Source organism: Falco peregrinus, chromosome 1 (genome assembly GCF_023634155.1).
Source record: "Falco peregrinus isolate bFalPer1 chromosome 1, bFalPer1.pri, whole genome shotgun sequence".
NCBI classification, from domain to species: Eukaryota; Metazoa; Chordata; class Aves; order Falconiformes; family Falconidae; genus Falco; species Falco peregrinus.
In genome coordinates this window covers 66,660,333-66,682,404 of record NC_073721.1, presented here as the reverse complement: position 1 = coordinate 66,682,404, position 22,072 = coordinate 66,660,333, and the positions used below count along the sequence as shown (strand labels likewise).

General features: G+C 40.2%; 1 protein-coding gene across 7 annotated transcripts; it reads right to left on the bottom strand.

Annotated features, from left to right (window-relative positions):
• Positions 1 to 847: 847 nt before the first annotated feature.
• Positions 848 to 22,067, bottom strand: MLH3 (mutL homolog 3). 7 transcript variants are annotated; one of them, XM_055799988.1, is made up of 13 exons: positions 21,877 to 22,067; positions 17,658 to 21,016; positions 13,992 to 14,090; positions 13,268 to 13,338; positions 12,170 to 12,274; positions 10,020 to 10,092; positions 9,299 to 9,370; positions 8,219 to 8,327; positions 4,824 to 4,983; positions 3,620 to 3,643; positions 3,337 to 3,418; positions 1,917 to 2,068; positions 848 to 1,322 (listed from the first exon to the last, which is right to left on the bottom strand). In XM_055799988.1, the coding sequence occupies exons 2-13, from the start codon at positions 20,941 to 20,943 to the stop codon at positions 1,248 to 1,250; spliced, it is 4,308 nt and encodes a 1,435-aa protein (XP_055655963.1). In that variant the 5' UTR covers positions 20,944 to 21,016; positions 21,877 to 22,067; the 3' UTR covers positions 848 to 1,247. The 7 variants fall into 7 exon arrangements, 5 of the variants coding, with proteins under 5 accessions (XP_055655963.1, XP_055655978.1, XP_055655970.1 ...); XM_055800003.1 differs by having other exon boundaries at positions 21,918 to 22,067; XM_055799995.1 differs by having other exon boundaries at positions 21,949 to 22,067.
• Positions 22,068 to 22,072: the final 5 nt, after the last annotated feature.

Here is a 22,072-nt window from a genome sequence, read left to right as displayed (position 1 = left end):
TCCATTGGCAGTTGTGTTCAAAATGGATTTTTTTTGGTAGAAATTTCTGATAATTTTTGGTGACCTGCTGAAATACAAACCAGCTTTTTGTACAATGCTGGAATGGAATTTCCATTCTTGATGAAAAGCAGACCTTGAGAAGTCCTGTCAGCTAGCTGCTTCGCCTCCCTGTCAGAAGGCAGAGCTCAACCTCTTGTTTCGCTTATTGTAGTCTGAGGGTCTTTCCTTTCCTGTACTGAGTGACTGTGATTATTCTTCTTGGGTGGACCTCTCTCATTTGGAAAGCTCTCGATTTTTGTGAGGGTCAGCATGGAATGTCTTAGAAATCTCAGGCTGTTGCAGGTCAGTCAGATCACTCTTCATTAGTCCCCTTTCATTAATGTATGGCAATACACTACACCACAGGTAAGGCATCAAATGAAATTAGTTTCCACTCCTTTTGCTTTTGATTCAGCAGCTGTCAGTCTCTGGTTTGGTTTTAAGTTGTATCTCTGTGATTAAACAAAGACATCTTCTTCTTTTACCATTGTGAAATAAGCTCTACTCCTCTACCTTAGACTGAGATGCAAAATAGAATTGGGACCTGTAAAAAAATTCTACCTATTGTAAAAAAATGCCATGGGCTATTTAGTTATTTCTGTGGGGGTAAGTTTCTGTACCCTGGGAATGTATGGCTATACTAAGATTTAGAAATCTCTCACTCAAAAACACAAACTGCAGGGAGCTGGAGAAATCTGTGTGTCATTCGTTGGCTAGTTAAAAAGAATGGTTTTTGATCCTAACTTGGCCTGTATATACTATGAAGCTGGTCAATCCTCATTCCAACCACTACCATGAGCCCAAGGAATGAGTTTATATTAATTTTATTAGTAAATACCTCCCCATTTTCAAAGCACTATAAAATAAAGTGTCTTCTCTCTTATGCAGAATCATGCTGTAATTGCTGAAAAAAAGCACTTTAGTAACTGTGAGAGGGTGCAACTCCTTGCCTCCGATCGTCAAGCACTGACATAAGGCCCAGGCTTACAATGTAATTCCTTATGTTGAAGATGCTTCTCCAGGCTACGTGGGGTGGGCTCCTTCTGCTGTGTTCTCCTGCCTGGCCTCTGCTTCTTAGGTCAGTACTCGGAGCAGGAGACTGCACTGGCTCAGAAACTTGGCTCCACACAGGGTGTTGCTAACAACAGGGGCACCTGGATCATACCAACACTTCTAGTGGTTGCAGCTTACAGTCTTAACTTTTTTGATTAGGGTTGGGTTTTTTTTCCAAATAGATGCCATGCTCGTGCCATCTTCCGCAGTCTAGCCAGATTAGGTTTAGGCTGGAGGGAGAAAAATTCAGCAGCACTAAATCATAACTCATTTAAGTAAATGAGCTTCAGTGCCTCCACAGTTGCCCTAATACAGTCATTCCCAAGTTTTTTTAATATCTAATTTGAAGTTCCACCTGGATTTCAACAGAATCCAATTTCATAACTTAACATAGCACAGTAATAGCAAAGGAGAAGGAATAATTTTTTTTAAGTGTTGTCATTTCTTTGCTTTCTCCCCTCCCCCCTTTTTACAACACCTTAAACTTCAGGGAAGCAGGCATTTGTTTAATTATTATCTCTTCCAGTAGCAGAATATCAGAATTTACCTATTTTTTAAGTTTTACACTTAAAAACTGCAAACACGTTAAATATATGCTTAACTTTTAAGGACGTGTGGACTGCATTCAAGTCAATGTGACCATTCAAATGAAATATGGTAAGGTCCTTGCTAAAATGTTTGCAGGACAGAGGTATCAGCTATGTAAAAATTCAAGTAAGATACAGCCATTGCTGATGGTTTCTAGTTCCAACACACCTATGGGGCGTGCCTCTGATAATCCAGAGTGTGGATTATCAGAGGCATATCTGTCTCCCACACAGTACCTGCTTTTCCTGCTGTAGATGGTCTGTGTCTGCAAGAGGCATCATGGAAGGTCTTCCATGAGCACACTGGAAGGGCAGCTGGCAAGATGACAAAGCTTCAATAAGCCTGCAGCTCTCCTCCAAAGTCAAATGCTCATTAAACTTAATAGCTCCTGAAAAAAAGATACAAATTCTTCCATGTGCTGCCAAAGAGAATTCAAACCACCCAGCTGACTTCCCTCCACTCTGTGGTTTTCACAAAAACAAGGCAGCTCCCAGAGATTAGCTGGGGAGGCACAAAGGCTGCATTAGGGCAGACCTGGGGCTTAGCTCAGACTGCTACATAAGGATCAGCTTCCCGTGGCCTAAACCTTCACCCAACCTAGGTCTGATGGACTCTAAGATTACTAGTTTTTGGCTTTTCAGATGACACTGCAAGAGGCAAATGTTTGGGGTTTTTTGCTTTTTACATGTGCGTGTGTGCCTGTGTTACAGGTGAAGACATAAGCAGTTCACAAATCAAAAACCAAGGTGACACCTAATATCAGTTCCATAGGCTTTACCAGTTTGATGTGCCTGCCACTGACAGGCATCAGTTCCAAGACGAAATGCTAGCCCTGCCACTAAGTCCTTTCTGAGAAATGAGCACTTAATGGTATCCAAAGGAAATCAGAGCAGAGTGTTAGGGACTCATTTCAGAGGTGTTTACAACCTTTAGTCTTCACAGATGCACAAGACCATCTGCAATCTGTCTTTCAGCCATGGGACTTTTTTAGATGTAAAGAAAATCATATACTGTCTGCAATTTGTAAAATGCAGTGACACGCTGTGAAAACAGATGCTTTCGGTTCACGTTTATCTCTTCAGCATAATCTTGTTAATACTGTATATGGCAGAGGAATTGCCACAAGAGACTATAGAGCTACTGCCATCTACACATGTAAGGTCTGCTCATTTCCAGGTCCTGGAAAGCCGTAGTCCCTTAGAAGATGTAAATTCTTAATGAACTCCTTCCAAAAATACTTCAAAGGTCACAGGCACACTTAAACTAGCACTTTTGGTACTTACATGAAGTAAAAAATGCTTTTTGGGAAGGGTCTGTAAGTGATCTTTCCTACTTGCTTTCAAGCACCTTCTAGCACCTCCTCTTGCCCCTTCACAGAGCTGTTACTTGAGTGGTTTAGAGCTCACAGGGATGAGTGCAGCTCAGAACTGTATTCTATCTGTGTTTCATATGAGGGTTGGAAAACATGAATAAATCAGAGCAGCATTGCTTGTCCCTCACAGTGCAGTCCATGAAAAGACCTTTATCTCCTCTTCCCTCTGAAGCACAAACTAATCCTAGAATTCCTGCAAACATTCTAAAACCACTGCCCCAGGGAAGATGTGTAGAGACAGAAAGGTTAAAAAAAAGAATGAAAGAAAAGTACAGTTTCCCTACCATGACAGGCCTGGGAAGCTAACACCTTCAGAAATGTCAGAGGCAGTGGCCCTCGTGCTCCTCCTCCTGTGGTCTGCACTAGCTAAAAGTAGTAAGGGAACATCATCTTACTTTCCATTTAATATGAGAAAAAGGAAGAACTTTAACACAAGAGAGACTAAAAATGAGGAAAAGCTAGTGGATTATCTAGCCCACCTCTCATTTGAGATTTAACACACTCCCTTTGGTTCATGCAGTAAGCTTTGCATTATTATAGTCAGTTTTAGAAGCAGCCCCAACTCACCTCAACTTGTTCTTGAATAAGCTCCTGGAAAGAAAAAAGGTATTATCAGTTGCTATTTCTCCCTTTCATTACCCATATCCTACTTTGTCCACATCTGTGTATAATTTACTGTGTAACTGCCAAAACCAGGAAAAATGATGCTGTTGCACAGTGTGAAAGATCTAGCTGCAAGTCCTGGCCTCTGACAAATACCTTACCAGACCTTAGGCTAATCACTTGGTTTCTCTCTGCATCAGTTTCCTATGTGTAGAATGGGTATAATGGAACTCTCATACCTCAGGGTGCAATGAATGCATGTTATCTTTGAATAGCTGCCCATTCTTTGGATGATAGTCTATGAGGGTTTCATTTCTGATGTCTAAAATGCAATGAATTAATCAATCATGAAGAGGTGCTACCAGTCCTAATTAAAATAAAAAGGACTGCAGAAGAGATCTGCCAAAATGCTTATGAGATCTTGAGGCGTCAACTAACAATGAGTGCTCACGAGGCAGAGACCTGATCCCCTCCTCCACCACTTTTAGTGTTCTTGGCTCCCAAATCACAGCAGGGGATTGCATTTTGAGTTCTTCCAGATCATAACAAGGTATGAAAAGAAAATTTAAATCAGATTATGATCTCTGTTTCTTCTTTTCATATGAAAAGATGTATGGGAAGACAGGACTGATTCACAATGGCTCAGCCTAGGGGCTAAATACAGTGCTTCAGGAACAATTTTTAAGGAGTCCTTGAAGAAGTTATGATTGTGGAGAAATGTTTGCAATGGGAACTGCAAGTAATCAGTTCAGCAGTTTTTTCCTCAAACTGCAGAACATCTGGAACAGCAGCTTTTAGAAAGCTGTACTGCCCATGCAGAGATTTCATGACAACAACTTTAAATCTTAACAAATAATATTTCTGTATTGGCAATAGTGATCATTTTACTGTTCATTCAAGCATTCATGAGCAGTAAACTGTTGAAACATCTGTACTATTTACTGTTTTTCTTAGCTTCTTCACTAGTCCAAGTCTGAAACAGTCTCTTATTGTTTCTGTTATAGTTCAGGGACTTCAGCTGTGGAACTATTTAGCTATTAAAAGGGATGACACCCATGTTCGCCAAGGGACTTCATTGTCTCCCTCATAACAGAGATACTCTAATACCCTGGGCCATTAACACAGAGCAAGACCCCGTATCAGAATTTCACCCATACCCACAGCTGACCTCCACAATGTTTTTAGTGACAGGTTGTCTTTTCCGTCGTAATTCGTTGGCTTCTCTTTCTATAAAACACAGTGGCACTTTCCTCACTAGAATCAAGGAGCTGTTGGTCTCAGAAAATGATAATTCAAGACCCAAGTCCTCCAAATTTTTGTAGCAGCATCTGAGGAAAAAAAATACCAGAAAGACATCAACCACAGTAGCTATGTTTCCACAGCATACATAAATATTTCTGTAGTCTACATGTATGTTTCTTCCTGCAAGTTTCCGTAAAATGCAAGATGCAAGAATCCATGCATCATGAGATTCCAAGTAATTCTGCCCTTTCAGCCTACATTCAGCCGCATTTTTTCACTCCAGTCAGTTGTGCGTATTTCATGTTCCACAGCCACAAGATCTAAGCGTTCCTGTATTATGTGGAGCTTTATGTCTATATTTATAAATCTGTCTTTACTAAAGATGCATGAGGTGTCTGGTTCAACACACAAACACTCCAAATACTGAAATTATGCAGCATAAAGACTCCTTTCAGTTCAACCTAAAAAATTGTGATTTCAATTGGCGTGTAATAGCAAATATTTACAATGGAAAAAATATTGTAAGAGATTTATGATAATTAACTTTATATCCCATTAAACAAAGAGAACCCAGGAAAGAACAACTTCTGGTGGATCTGACGTATTTCACCCTGTGGATGGAAAAATACACGCAAAACTGGGACTTCATAGTCAGACGAGAACTCGTCTTCAAAATGAAAACAACTGTAGCAATATATAGTTTAGTTTATTAACTCAGGGAATATTCACTTAAAACAGTTGGTGAAGGTCAGTTTTAGAAAAAAGATTCTTTTTAGAAAAGAGATTCTTTGAACAAAAAAGCAGCTCATCTAGACTTACTAAAGTCAGTCATGAGAATAATGTAATTATTAGCCTCCATATGAAGATGACTTGTGTAATTCTACCCAAAAAAGGAAGACAAGTATAGCCTTTAGCAAAAGCAAAGAAAGACAGAAAAAGCCCATTGTGGTGAAATTACAGAATCCAAGCAGCTATTGAAGTCAGTCAGGGCTTTTCTTTTTTTCTTTAAGGGGGTGTTGGGGGGAAAGGAAGTTCAAGAGAGTCAACTGAACAATGCATTACTACAATGCTTGGTGGACAAATAACAGAATCAAAGCTGCAGGTGAACCAGAGGTCCAGCTGAACTGTTAAATAGCAAGCAGAGCTGAAGAGAAAGGTCTTTTAGGGAACTTGATTGATTTCATTACATCCAATTTTAACACAGAATAGTTATACTCTGCCAGCAACAATAACAGTATTTAGATTTGTACACAGTACTTTTTAATTCATAATTTTTAGTAAGGATAGTCGCACAGAATGATTGAAAAGAGATGAACTGCCAATAAATACCGATAAATTAAAGAGCAACACAATAAAAGCATCAGTAAGCCAGCACTAGTAAGATTCTTGAATCAATTTTTTTAATAATGGAAAATTACAACTGGCATCCCACTGTGCTGAGTAATTTAACCAGTGTCCTTAAAAGAAAACCATGCCTCTCTGATTTACTTTATCTTTCTGATTTTTGCAGTTTATTTGTAATTTAGCTGATGAAGAAAAGCAGCTCACAAAATTTATTTGGTCTTTCAAAAGCCTTTGATGATGCCTCTTAAAAGTAGCTAGAAAAGCAAATGCAGGAAGTTGTCATGGATAGAAGAGTAACATTTGTTGTGACTTAGAAACTACGGAAAAAAGTATGCTGGCAACAGATGTTCAGTGTTCAACATGAGTCCTCATCTGTATCTTCATAATTGTTTATCAATGACATGGAAAAGAAGAGGCATGGTCAAGCAGACAGATTTGTAGAAAACAAATTATTTTGGTTAGCTGAGACTAAAGATGATATTGAACTCAATCAGAATGTAAACAAAGTAGAAAAATGATGAGTAAAAAAAGTATAATTAAAAATGGACATAAAAACCTAAATTCACTACTCCCAAAGACAAATATATGCAAATTATCAGGAATAATTTGATCTATTTGCACATTTTGCTGGTTTCTAGGTAAATAGCAAAAATCTAAAAAACCCCACAACTCTGTGTTTCATTGCCATGACTATTCAACAAACAAGGAGTTCATGCAAGCAGCAGTAGCCAAAAAACCAAACAAAATATCAGAAGTGGATATAATAGACAGAAAATATGGGTACAACTGCAAAGCTACCATACAAATCAACATGATACCCTCACTTGGTATATTGTATTAAATTTTGGCCATCTGCTCTCAAAAGTAGATATATCAGAAGCCGAAGACATTCAAAGACGAGTGCAAACATCAGGAGGCACTGCAAATATTGTGGGGTTAGCAAGACCATCATTCAGAGGTGGGAACAACAAAGGCATCCAAATATTCCTGAACTATGAACAGCAACAGTTACAACCTCACATTTTTCCCTAAGGCTAGTGCTTTACACATTCCTTTGGAATTTCTGGTACTGGCCACTGTCAAAAAAGTTACCAAACAAATATAGCAGTGACACTGTTATGATTGGAATACGCCCAAAAAGGACTTTACACCAAACAAATGTATCCCTACAACAGGCAACAATCGTAACAAGGAGTGATTTAAAAGCTGTGGAGTTTGCCACAGACATCACAAAAAAGAGCAGTTTGAGAATAATGAGGTAGTCCTGTGAACGTTAAGATAGTACTTCACCTGAAAATGAAGGACAATGCAGGGGGGGGAAAAACCATAAATGCATACGGCAGGTGACAGGCAGGGATTTTGGGGAAAAAAGCTTGATTATTGTCCAATAGGTCTGCAACAGTCCAACAACAGATCTGTATCTAAACGTGCAGTACAAAAGTTAAATATCCTAATAGTAGCTAGGCCCCCATTCTGAAACATTTGGGCAACAGTGTTCATTAGTTACGCTTGGCAGGCACCTAGGATTAAAGAATGTGTTTTTGAAGGATTCACAACACAGACTTCCCATACCCCATCCCTCCCAAACACTGCCTGTTAAATCAGCGACTAGATCAACACTATGGGCACTGGACTCTGGTGTACACTCCCAAGTCCTGTGCCCCAGACAGCAGGATCTGTTGGAGACTGCGTTGGCACTTTACTGGCCTGCCCGTGAAGGTTTACTTTCCCAGGGAAAGCAGAGCACGCTGCGGCAGCACCGAGATGGCATATCACAGGGTTTTGTCTTGAGATGTTGTAACAACATGCCTGAGAAGCACGTCTATATTCCTCGGCACAGATATAGCCAATTGGTCTCGGCTCAGGAAAGAATCAACAGCTTCTTTCCTGAGCTTCATGGTAACCTAGCAATGCACAGAGATCTTCCTGGTCAACAGAGCCATCCCCAAAGGTTTAGAGCTATTGGCCATTACCAACCGCAGAAATCTTCTTTGTTCTTCTGTAACTTCAATTTCCAAAGGGGGAGAGATGGAGGAGGACAGCAATTTCTTCTTGCCACATGCTGCAGCTTCCTTCTCATAGGAATCTGTGAATGAATCATTTAGAAGTATTCCCTCTTTGAGTATTTACGCAGGCATTATCCTTAATGACCCTATGGTTTGGCATGTAATCCTCTGTTTGGATTAAAAAGTGACCACAGAATGCCTTCTCCTGAAACTTGTGGAGGACTGGGAATGTCACAAACCAGACATCTAGTCTCTGGGGAAGGGTTGGTTAATGCCACTTTGTTTTTTCCCACCAGTTCCAAAAAAGAGTCACCCTAAATAGCAAAAAAACTACTGATATATTTAGTCCAACTCAGAGAGAGCAATTTTTCCACAGAAAAGTCTGATATAAATGACATTAAAATACTATTAATTAAGCGTTTCTCCTTTCGCTCTTTAACTTTTTTCACTACCAGACCAAAAGGAGTGGAGTTCCCGGAACCCTCTCTGCAGGAACTGCGCAGTATTTGTTGATGAAAGAGAAGGTCAATGATTTTTAAGTACTTGATGGATGACTATTGTGCTTTTTAACAGTGAAACCGATGGCTAATGAGCTTACAGAGAAGACTATTATCCCTTTGCAAACAGTTTCAGACTGTGGAAATGTTAGGCTTTAAGTACAGTATTCAGCTAAAAAGGAACTAAATGAACTATGCTCTTTCGTCCGCATCCCATGTCTTATTCCTCACAGTATAACCATATAATCTTATTGATGTTGTTCTATTTCCTCTTCATTGTTTTTCCTATCAGTCTTCCTGCTCTTTCATTATGTCAGGACTATTTTCGTTTGATAGTTCTGTCAGTAAAGACTGTATCTTCTATTTTTGGAAACACTGTACAATTCTCAGCTGCCAATACTATGACTGCTATACATACTGAATGTCTGCACTCTCCTAGGGATCAGGATAAAGATGAGACACGAATATCCTGTTGGTCCTATACATCCCAAACAGCTCATTTGTACTTTATGTGCACTAATTATCTTTTTTCCCAAGACTGTCAGAACCCTCACCTGCAATAAGCTGCTCCAAGCGGATCCGTTCATGAGCTGCATGTTGGTCCACCAAGATCAAGAGGTTTCCATCTAAAAATGTACCACAACAGATGAGAAATAGGCAACTTTGCACCAGACAACTGCACAGGTCGGGAAGAATGACCGCTCTCTACAGCCCACATTTAGAAGATAACTATCAACCAGTTTTACAGAAATAAAGTGAGGAGGAGGCTGTGTTGGCAGAACATAAAGTCACTACAGAACAGAATTTTAGTGATCCAAATTGGCGTTTAAATTAAGGTAATTAGATTGAGTCAGAAACTCTTGTCTATGGACATCTTCTAACGCCAGATTGAGAGCTGAGGTCACCCACAAAGTGTTCTGTTTAATACAGCCTTTAAAAATGTTACAAAAACTACTGGGTTTGAATGCCTTTTTTGTACAGCTTCAGCAAGCTTCAACAATGAATATGTCCAGACACTGTGAACAGAATCTGGGAGATGTTAGTAATTTGAGTACAATCTATTTTTATAACACTAATCTGAAGGCAGTAGGAACATTCAACAACATCCAAAATAAAGATAAAGAAGATCCAGGAAATTTCAAGTGAAGACTAACATTTTCCTCTAATCACAGTATCATCCCAAGGCAAGAAGAGAATACAAACAGGATAGCATTCCCTCTGCAGTCTAAATACACTTGACAGACACCTCAACTTTGTGTTAATAACCACTCTTACCTGCCTTTTTATCCATTTCTTTCCTAGTGTTGATTAAACAAGCAATAAATTTATTGTCCACTTGCTGAAGAACCTGTAAGATACTCAGAAAAATCACTACTCAGTGGTAAAATCATTTTTAAAATTAAGACAAACAAAAGAAGACAACAATCAAAATGGATCAAGTGCAACAAACAGCTAGTAGGATGATTAGGAGAGCGGAAACCACATCTCTTCCAATCCCAAAGGCTTAAAGAATTTGTCCTAGCAAAACCAAGATGGTATATAATTACTCTTTATAAATACAGTGGGGGGCTAAATATGGAAAAGGCAGCAATTATTTAAGCCAAAATACAATATTGGCACAAGGTCAAATCTGTAAATTGCTCATGAAACAATTTAGTCTGGAACAAAGAGAAAGTTTTAAAATATCCAAGAAAATTATTCTGGATCAAATTTTTTTCAAAGAAAGTCAAAAGGGCAAGAGCTCTAATTGTTCTAAGTTGGAGCTGGAAATCTACAGAATTAATCTACAGATTAAATGGTTGTGTAGAAGCCTTCTTGAATTGTGAGTTAAAGCTGTGCACAGCGACTCTGAGTATTTGATTTGCTGATTATCAACAAAAGAAAATGTAAACAACCTTTTTTTTTTAAACTGTCCTGTGTTTAAGGACTTGTGCTGATCATCTGTAGCAGTCAGGAAGCATTTTTTTTTTTTAATCTCATTTTCTGATGTAGAATTTGCCTCTATGACTTGAGTCCACCTTTCCCTCAAGCATCAGAAATGAACCACAGCTACAGGGAATACTGAGCAGGGCTGCACAATGCTTTCAGTATCTTATTCTTAGATGTAAATTAACAGATGTGGTGTTAGGGAGGAATTTCTCCCCAAGTCACATAGACAGAGCTCACTGAATTCTCTGTCTCACAACATGTGCATTGTTCACCTCCTAGGTAAAAATGAAGAGATGATCCTATTCCTTTGCAGGAATGAAAGACATTAATGATTCTATTTATTCTTTTCCTGCGGTATGATGCAACATTCTGTGCTTTTGGTCTTTTCTATGGAGATTCTAAAAATTACAATAGGGCACTGAAGGTAGCGTTTAGCTTCTTCAGGGATGGGAAGTGGTAATTTCTTCTAGCTTTACCTCCTTTGAAACATAAAAAGGAAAACATTACGCAGGTAAAGTTAACTACAGAACCACTCAGTAAGTTTTAAAGAATAGTTCTTATTATGAATAAACAGAAAAATGGTACCTTCCATTTTCCAGCTTTCCTCTCCTGTCTTTTTGAAACATAACCTGTTTACTGTAATAACTTTATTTACTCCTGTTATTCTTGCACACACAACAGAAATAAGGGAATCATTTGGATCCTTGTCCACTCTGGAGATCAACATTACCATGTCCCACACAGTCAGAACCTGCAGCCTCAAATCAGCAACCTGATTGCATGAGAATAATGCTAACTGGGCCTGGAAGGCTTTTGTTAATGGGATGCAACAAAGGGAGAGAATCCACTGTGGCACTTCAGTCCAGACAGACCATCAAAGAACGCAAATTGAAGCCACACATTTACATTAGCTTTTAAGCTAACATACAAAACATTTGATAAAGAAGCACTAAAACAGTTAAACTTGATGCTATGATGCCATTTTTAAGAATCACTTTTTAGGGCAGACATAAATCTTGAAGTGAAATTTCAAGCCTTTCTGTGAAGCCTGAGATTTGCTTTTGAAATTACCCTGCTGAAGAATTAAATTTCTAAGGTCAACACAAATGGAAGATGCAGGACAGACATTTCAGAGGAGTACAAACTAAGCGAATGCCTACAATAAATATAAAAAATTGCCCATTGAAATATCATTTAGTTAACAGTGCTTCTAAGCAGCAGTAGTAGGGCTGCCTCTTGATTTGATTTAACCATAAAGTCAAGGAATGTTAGAGTCACTTGCAGACAGCTGATTAACCACAAGCTGATACTAAGATCTGGCATGACATATGTCTGCTGGTATCACACAGCAACCAAGAATTCTGTTGGTGTTTGTGAAAATTAGGGATATGAACTATTTCCCTGGATACCTCTTTCCCACCAGGCAGAAACATCAGCAAATCCCATCTGCTGAATGGGAATTTGGCGGTAAAAACTAGTAATAGATCATACAGTACCTGCATTGAATGAACCATATCTTTGGTGAAACGATAAGGATACAATATATTGTGAATTTTTACAGCCAGATTGTCAGCCTGACCGCTGGTCACATCAACAGCAATCTGTAAAAACAGAATTACAGATCAGGCAGGCTATAAAGGATATGGCAAAAAAACCCAACAACCCAAACAAACATAAAATACTCCCAACAAACCAGCTTTAAGAAAAACTGGAACTAAGTCTGTATTTTGACAAACCAAGCTTTCTGCAAGGAACAGCACTAGCTAAAGATACCACACAACATAACCCTCTGCTTCCATCCCCATATACTTTCCCATCTGGATATTACCTGCTAACTTCAATGCATTCAGCTGATTTCAAGTACCTACCAGAAAACCCGAAGTTAATCATCAGCCTACGTGAGCTCTCAATGGATTGCATTACAAAAGATGCATTACCCTGAAATGAGTCAGAGTACACATCACGGCAACAACTGAACAAAACTGTTCCTTTTCAGAAACTCACCAGCAGGTGGTTTGCTACTCCATCCCTATTGTTTGCAGGTGGAAATGGTTACATACGTATGTTTACACACACACACGGCATGATGATGAAAGATAATGCTATCTCATGACAACAAAGGAAGTTTTTCTAAAAGCTCCAACATTGTTTCCCTCTCACATGCTATAATCCTGCCAGGCTATAAAAACAATTATAGTAAAATACACTTCTAAGACCCATTGCATCCCAGAGAAGAAAGGTGGATTATTTTAATTCTGTTCACAGACAACAGACACGATATTACAATTCTGCCATTTGATAACTTTTAAGATTACTATCTCTTAGACAGTAGAAAGAAAGACAGCTTACAATAATGTTTTGCTTTTGAAATAACATAAGCAAAAGATTAGCCTGATACCTGCTTCTCTGACTTTGAACAAATTCATGATAACTTAGTCTATAAAAAAACGTAACTGCCAGGTCTACAGTCTAATATATCACTGAAGACCTTATATGTAATTATTACAGTATTTGCAATTTTGGCCCCCATGTCAGAAAATAACCGAAGGCTAAAATGATTCTTACCTTAGCACGAGATGGAAGATAACACTCACCTCTGGGCAGGGAACAAAAACAGGATTATGCCATTCTGAAAGCAACGACTGGAGAGACTCCCCTTCAGCATCTAGGAAAGAACACATACACAACACAGGGGCTACCACCATCCATCAGTGGAAGGTGCATTGGGTACCTTTACCTCACACAAGTACTACCTTACTTTTTTCCTTCATAAAAAGGGCAGAATGTACAAATAAATAATGGAACGTGAGACTGGGCTTTAACTTTCTGCTTTAACTAGGAAGGACACTATGCAGCTTTCGGACTGCTGCAGCACAGTTCAACAGGCCCTGGAAATGGGGGGTGGGGGGGTGTAGGGAAGGGGGGAAGAAAGACCTGTTTAGCTACCCACTCCCTCTGGACAAAGCCACATACCAAAAAGATGATTTCATCCTTTCCACCACAAAAAAAGTTGTGAGGATTGAAACTATTTTTCACGTTCCAAGGTTGGAACAAGTACAAAGAAGGGAGTAGGTAATTATTCTTTAAACTACTGACATAATTCAACAAAGAACTGGGTATTTCATCCTGTAAATAAGTATCCCCTAACCTGCCTTCAACCCTAAAAGATTTTTTTTTTCCAGTTCTAGATTTGAGATGACTCACACGGTCCCATTGTTAACAGACCTTGAGTAATTCTGGGTTCCTGTTGGGACATCTGGGAGAATTCTTTGATTTGTTTTTGCCACAGAACACTGTGTCCTGGAAAGCTGGCCCTACCTCGCAGATCCTGGCTTGCTAGAGTCTTCTCTTTTCGAGGTCTAGGAAGGAAGGGTAGCACAATCTCACTTCTAAAGGGATGGCACCTGAACTGAATCCCTAAACACAATACAAATTTACTGCTGTAGATTCAACAGCATGCAAAATTACAAAAGCTGTACAATTATTATATTCTTGTAAACAAGCCTGTGTTTAGCCCTGTACAAATTAAGAGTATCCCACAGATTTTGCAATCTAACATTGAGAATTAAAAGTACGTATGTAAAAAGTTGAGAATTGCCAGACTCGCACCAGGAAATGCATTTTAAAATAGTACCGTGGCTTCTGCAGGACTGTCCTTAAAAATTGGCTGCTGCTTTAAAAATGTAACAACTATTTCCAGAATTAGTGCAATCAGAAGTGTTATCCCCAAAGAAAAAGAGGAGGCATATAGCAGTCTGTCAGATACTGAATCACTCTTGAATTCCCTCCATTAAGGAGTGGCAAAACTGTCAGTCTATCACCACTCCTATCAGTATTTATCACAGTTATCAGGAACTTGTAAAACTGAAAACTACAAGTCAGTGAGACTGCATGAGATATCAGAGTTAGCCTAACAACATGTTCCTACCCACCCAGAAATGATTTAATGATATTACAAACCTGCACTGTTATCAAGATTATTAAGAAAAGTGGCCCACATTTCCAGCACAGTGGTAAACATTTCACCCTTCCTTTGGTACAATTCAGACTTCTATTCTTTGTGAAATAATAATGAATTAATAAAGTTCCTTTCTACTGAGAAATTAAGGGTGTGCATTCAGGAAAAGTGGCAGAGTGATAACGCCAAAGAAAAACAGCTGCGTGCTGATAAGCTGTGTGAAAAGGCTCTATGAGATCCTAGGCCAGTCCGTAGACTCCTGAGTGTTGGCTCCATTCCAGTAAGGACCACTGATAGTCCTACCCTGGGGACCAAGAATCCTTTCAAGAATCCAAACTGGCAGCCCAGCACAGGAGAGTAACTCAGCATCCCATTGTCACAAAATCCAGAAGAGAGGACAAGATGGCCTGACATGATTCCTGGTAAAGCGGCCAATTGAAGAATGCTGGCTAATTCAGACTCTGGCAGAACTTTTATAGCTATTGTCACAGAAAGGTATTATCTCTCAAGCTGACAGAAGCATACATGATCTATATGAACAGAAGTCCAGTATTTTATACATGTAATAAACAGTCATCTCCCTGCTTATTGTTGCAGGAAAATCCTTGTTCAGGATATACATTGCTCACACAGCTAGGATTTTCTTGCCCAAAGGCCAATAAGAATTCAGAGCTGGCAGAGATATTAATATGATTTTTCTGGCAAGTAACGTCAGAAAAGGTGCTGAGGATAATAATGTATCTACTTAATACATGCAAACCACATACAAGTACCATGCTTGAGTATTCATTTTCACTAACCTCAATTAGATCATTAAAATATCCTTACTGTAATGACGCATCAGTCAATAATGTAATAAAAGTAACAAAAAACGTAACTGTAGCTGGCATAAGAAAGACCAAGTTGAACCGGGATGTTAACCTACAAATGCATAGCATTAAATTATTCAAAAAAGCATCTGATGGTGAAATGAAGCCTGATGGATTTTCCCATAGCACTCAGCTTAATCAGTACAAAGATGCCTGAGGCTAACCTACAAAATCTAGCATTTCTGTTGAGCACATGGCTTGTGACTGGACAAGATGGCAGATGGCCACCACTGGAATGGAAAAGATGATATTGATTATTCCTACCTTTTTCCACCTGTCACCCACCAATATACTTTCCCTAAATTTGTGTATGAGATGCCGTTCTTAATAAATCATGGGGCTACAAAATTCTAAGTTGACACCTTGGGGTTACTGACGTTACTCTAAAAAGCAAAGTGAAAGCATACATAGCAAGTGAAGAAATTATTCCACTCCTGGGTCTTAACAACAGTCCAAAACAGTGCTCAACAGCAAGAGACATGAAGGTTACATTAGGATACAGCTATGTTTATTCCTACGGCTTAAAAGAATGAATATCCTTTGCTTGAAAAATGTGTCTGAATGTTTGTGTTGAACTTCAAAAATCTAAGCTCTATAGGGTCTAGCCACAGTGCAAACACCCTGTGAAGGTCTAGGAGGTCCAACCTTCAACTTAAAAAAAGCTGCAGTAGACATCTCACCAAAGAACACCACCATTGACAGAGCTAAGGAAGAGTGGCACCATTGGTACGACAGAGAGTAACACCAGTGATAAGGCTAAGAAAGAACAGTGCCATTGGAGGTAAAAAGATACAACACAATACACATCTTCAAGACTACAGACTATATACATAATCTGAAAGGGTACATGAGGTATTCTCTTCATAAACATGAATGTGCTACCCAAACGCCCTGGGTGGAAGGTCAAGCTTCACATCTCAGTGCTTTGGCTGGCTACCAAACAGCACTGTGGGCAACTGACCCACAGAAATTAAAAGTGTTAGTCCGGGAGAGTACATTTGCACTTGCAAGTAGTTTTACCTAATAAAACCAGAGACATTTATGAGCAAATTTCTAACAAATTTACTTAAATGGAACACCATAAATATTAAGAATTATTGGCATAAATTATTATTATTATAAGGGAATAGCTTAACAACTGAAACACCTACTGCACCAGTGTTTCTGTAACTGGTGATAAAGAAGGAAATAACAGAAAAAGTGAAACAAACCAGAGGCTGTCATGATTGATTAGACAAATATTTCATGGGAGAACCATCTAGAAAGAAGTTCAGACTACTTTTTCAGGGCAAATTATGCAGCAGCAAATAGTCTACATGTGGAATAGCTGCATCTTCACTCATAAAATCTACCTATAGACAGAACAAAGAACAACTTTGAACAAAGATACGTCCATGGAAGGGAGAATTATCAAAAACACTATTCTGCCGAGCCAGATCAGGAGGACACAGAAAGCTAGACCCAACAGACAGATCAATGAAGACTCATGAACACCACACCCTTGAAAAATACAATGCAATGTAGTGTCTTGTCATTCCTGGAAAAGCTCCACCATCAGACCACCACCAGCACCGTACAACACCTCCTACAAAGCCAAGTGTGAAGGAACAGCCTTCCAAAATCTGCAGAAAGGAGATTACACATTCTCAACGAAGAGTTAAGATTTTCATTCATTTTCCAAAGGTTGTTTTAAATTGTCTATGCAGATTGAAAAAATATCATCTTCATATGGGGCTTTCAGTAACAACATATGCTTAGAAACATAACTGTTTAGGACAAAATGGTAAAAACCACAATATTTTTCTGGTACGCTTGCTTTGAAGTATGTTTCTCATTTTATATATGACATCAATTATATATAACTGTGATCACAGTAAATGTCATGATGCCCAGTGAAAACTAGGCAGCTGTCTGGTAATTGACAAGTTGCTGACATTTATTTTTACTGTTTTATTAAAAAGTCATCTTTTAGTATCTTGAATGTTAACATCTTACTGTCTCCATAGTTCCCAACACTTTCCTGTTTTCCATACAGCTATTACATGTAGGGCAGCAGTTATTTCAGTATACAGTCAGGTGCTACCAGCAAGATGTTTTATGCACATAACAGAAAACAAATGGCTTTCCTCATCCCATTTTTACCACCACCTCTCTTACCATTCTCTGAAACAACATTCACAGCCATTGTTGTTATATCTTGAATGCAGGCAGCTCGAAATTGTTCCGTAGGAGGAGTGCTGTAGGTGCTCAGTCCTGTTGCTTTATTGATGTATATTGTCTTACCCGATGAAACATCAAAATCTTGCAGCCAGTCAGAACAAGATAAGTCATTTCTGGGATCACCTGTGCTTGTGTTGTCTGCAGAGAATTCCAAGTTACTTAGGAAGGTCATATGGGGAACCTCAGTAGCTTTCAAATTTTTTTCTGAGGATTCATCTAATGTGCTTTTATCTTTACAGATTATGTTTGCACAATCCTTTTTAGCAGGTAATGATAAAATATTGCTTGAAGAGACTGTGCATTCCCCTTCTACATTGCTGAGCGGTGATGGGCTAACAGTACCTTTCATGAACTCTGTTATACTGTCTGACTGCCAGCACGCACCCTCCTTAGAAATGCTGTAACTATATTCCCCCATTTTTTCCACTGAGGATTTATATGTTTGACAAGTATTATACAAAAAATCGTTATTTGAAGATTCAAGATCAAAATAGTAATCTTTTCTACTTGGACCTATTTGGAGTTGTTCATCAAGTTGTCCTTCTACTTTGCCGCCACTTTTCATCCTGGACAGTTTGGATGACAACGATCCTGGAGATCTTTTACAACTTGCATTTTTGTTACTAACCTGAGAGTAATCAGACAATGTCAGAGGACTCTGACAAAGAGCTCGTTTGTCCTGTGAAGTTTCTTCAATGCAGAATAAAGTCTCTTCCAAAGAACCAAAAACTTGGCTACTATTATTCGAATCTGTATCTTCCACAGCTGGAGTTTCACAAGTGCTCAAGTTACCATGGTGACTATTCTCATTCTTTGAAAAGTCACAATTAGCTTGTGAATTTAAAATCGGGAGACCAACTACACTTCGCTCTGACAATGGTGTTGGTAGTGTACACCTGATTCTCCCATAACATCTCCTGAACTTTTCTAATGAACCCAGCTGTGTGGACAAGCTCAGCTTCTTAGAGGGCTGAGATCTTGGCACAGCTATTTGTCTTCTAGGGCTTTTTGTAACTTTATAGTGAGGAATACCTGAAGAAGTTGCCAGCGGCAATTCTGTAACATTTGATGTCTCATAATGTCTTTTACCGGTGGCAGTAGGCATAGCTATCTCCTCATGCACCTGATCTGACAAAGTTTTTTTCTCCAACCACTCATTACCATCAGCCATGCGTACTTCTCTGGTGTGAGGAGGTGGATATTCTTTATTTGTATTACTGGAAATATTCTTACCATTTAAAGACTGAATCCGAAAATTCACTTTGTTGCCAAAAATATCCTTGGCACCGACAGGGCCAGGCCTACACTGCATGTTTAACGCAAGATTTGTTTCTGTTTGTTCACATTCATGTGGGGGCTCACTTTGCCTAGCACATGTTATGAAGCCTGTAGAGCACAATCGTAACGGTATTGAACTAACAGGTCCTCTTCTAGCATCATCTGTCACTTCAACTGTTTCCCTGTCTCCTCCTCCTGCATTACAGAGTCTCATCAATGAACTTCCGGAAACAGTTTCCGTTGCTGTTTCATTAGAGTCTTCTCCCTCAGATGGCAACTGAATAATATCATTATTTAAGATACAGACCTTATCACTTTTGTGCACTGCTTTGCCTTGCTGGCTTTCCACATCTTTTATGTAACTCTCTGCACAATGCTGCAGGTCACCACAACAGTCTATTTTTCTTATTTCTGATCTGGCCCCTCCAGTGAAAGAAGAATGAAGATTTTCTGAAGGTTTCAGATGAGTATCAGACGCTTTTTGGGAACTGTTAGTGTCTTTTGGCTCCTGCTCAGAGATATGTGATACAATGAAATCAGTCGTGTCATCCTTGCTGGGCCTTGAAATCTCCACTTCATTGTTTCTACATGGATCAGATGGTTCAGCAATCTTCTGATTCAGGGTGATTTCAGTTTCCTGTAAATTTTTATTTAACTCTGTAAGATTTGAAGATTTCTTTGCAGTAACAGATTTCCTTTTTACATCTTTTGATTGCAAGTTACACATTTCATAGGAATCTGCAATTTCATTGCACGCTTTCTCAAAACTGTCTTGGATACTCTTCTCATCAGAAATTGAGGGCTTCAGAACTGGAGCGTTATGCAAACAAAAGTCATTATCTTCATTAAATTCTCTGATGTCCTCACTACACGGTTCAATAAATAAATTTTCTCGTTTCAAAAATATTTTCACTCCTTCCTCTACACAATTTAGAAGAGCATCCCAGTTCTGGAACTCAATCAGAGTCTTTGCAGGTTCCAGACACACATCATAGTCACTGTATGCACAGGTCACATTGAGAATAAAGATCCCGTACAATTCCGGGCCACAACGATGGCGACCGGGACTTGAACTAGCCTGTCTGCTCGCAGGGCCACTTTTTGCCTTGCAAATGACACTTTCTTTTCTTAATAAAAAATCAATTAGTTTATGTAGTCTTGTCTTTAAAACAAGCCTTCTATTCACATACAAGAACTGCATATTCTTGTTGTAATGTCCTTCAGTACTGATATAACCACTTATCTCAAATCCCCCAGACTTATGCTTTATTTCTCGTAACTTCTGAGATCTGCCCAACCCATAAATTTGACAAAATCGTGAGTATACATCTCTTGTCTTAGGGAGCTGAAGCACCATAGAACAAGAAATGTCATTCCTTAAAGAAAGGGAAACAGAGGGATGCATCAGTGAAACAGCCTCTACTTTCTGTCTCACTCTCTCAAATTCCAGCATAGGATCCATACATTTTCTCCTCACCGGTAACTGATGGAACAGATTACACACAGTGACTGTAGTTCCACCACTTGGTCTGCTCAATTCAGCTTCACAGACTTCCAGTGCTCGCCCATTGTGAAACAGTTTCACAAATGTTTTTGCTGTCCTGCTGGTCTTAGATGAAACTTCCACTATACTGGCCATGTTGGCTATGCTTGCCACAGCCTCCCCTCTAAAACCGTAGAACGTCAGGTTCTCCAAGTCTCCCACTGAGCTGCACTTGCTGGTGAAGTACCGCTTTCCCATTAGATTTAAGTCCTCTCTCCCCATCCCGGAGCCATTGTCCACCACCTGGATCTTAAAAGCTTCCAAATCCACCCTGATAGCTATACATGTTGCTTTGGCATCAATGCTATTGAGGACAAGCTCCTCAACACACTGCCCCAGTGAGTTGATAGTCACTCCAGAACGCAGCTTGGCTCGAACATCTTCCACCAAACATTTGATCATGTCAAAATCAGATTGATGAGAAATTCAAGAAACTGCCAGGAGCTCACTCCTCCATGTTCCTTAAAATTATGCTCTGGGTGGAGAGAAAAAAAAAAAAAAAAGAAATACAAATTAAAAGCCTGGAAAAACTTTCATTTAGTGCATTCACCTTCATAAATACACTTTTCTCAGTTTTTCAGGTATTCAGAGACTATTTCTGTGGTGACTTTCCTGCTCAGGCTTTGACTATACATCATTGGTGCCTTCTGGGTAAAAGCTCAGAATATGAGTCTATGCTCTTTACTAACAACATACTTGATTCTGAAATGTAACGCACCCAAACCAAACTCCAACCACGATGAAGCAAAACTCAAAGAACCTGCAAATAAAAGGTTTCTACTTCTATTTGTATCAAAAATACAAAAGTACCACCAAGAACTGGGCAGAGCATTGCTTTCCTCTGGTTTTCACCTCAGCACCCTCACATCAACTCACGATGCCTCATTCCGGCCAAAGAGCATCTGCTGCAATTCTAAGGAATACAGCAGGCTTGGGAACGGCTGTGGGATGGCTGAGTAAGCTGGTTATGTGAAAAAGGACCCACTATTTCCCAAGTCCCTCATGCCTGCAGGTTTCTCATTCAAGAGGGCGCGCCATTCCCCCTCACGCCCCCGGCGCGGAGCTCCCCTGCAGCTCGGCATCGCTGCTCGCCCCCCCCCCCCCCCGCCCCGGGCCCGGCGGCCCCTCCGTGACAGGCGTGCGGGGCTGCCCAGCCCCAGGGGCAGCGGAGACCCTCCGTGACAGGCGTGCGGGGCTGCCCGGCCCCAGAGGCAGCGGAGACCCTCCGCGACAGGCGAAGGGGCTGCCTGGCCCCACGGGCAGCGGAGACCCGCGCCCGGCCTCGCTGCCACAGGCGGGGCCCAGGGCGGCCGCAGCAGCGGGCCCTCCCCTCACCTGGGCCCCGCCGCTGCCAGGCTGGGCGACCCCGCTCCTACCGGCCCCGCGGCCCCTCTCACCCCTCGGTACCGGGCTGGGCGGGGCGGCCCCGCAGCGGCCGCCGCTCCCACGGTGCGGTAGGACTGGGGGGACACGGGACCGACGCGGCCGGAGGCGGCGGCGACTACGGCTCCCAGCAGGCCGGGCGCGCCGC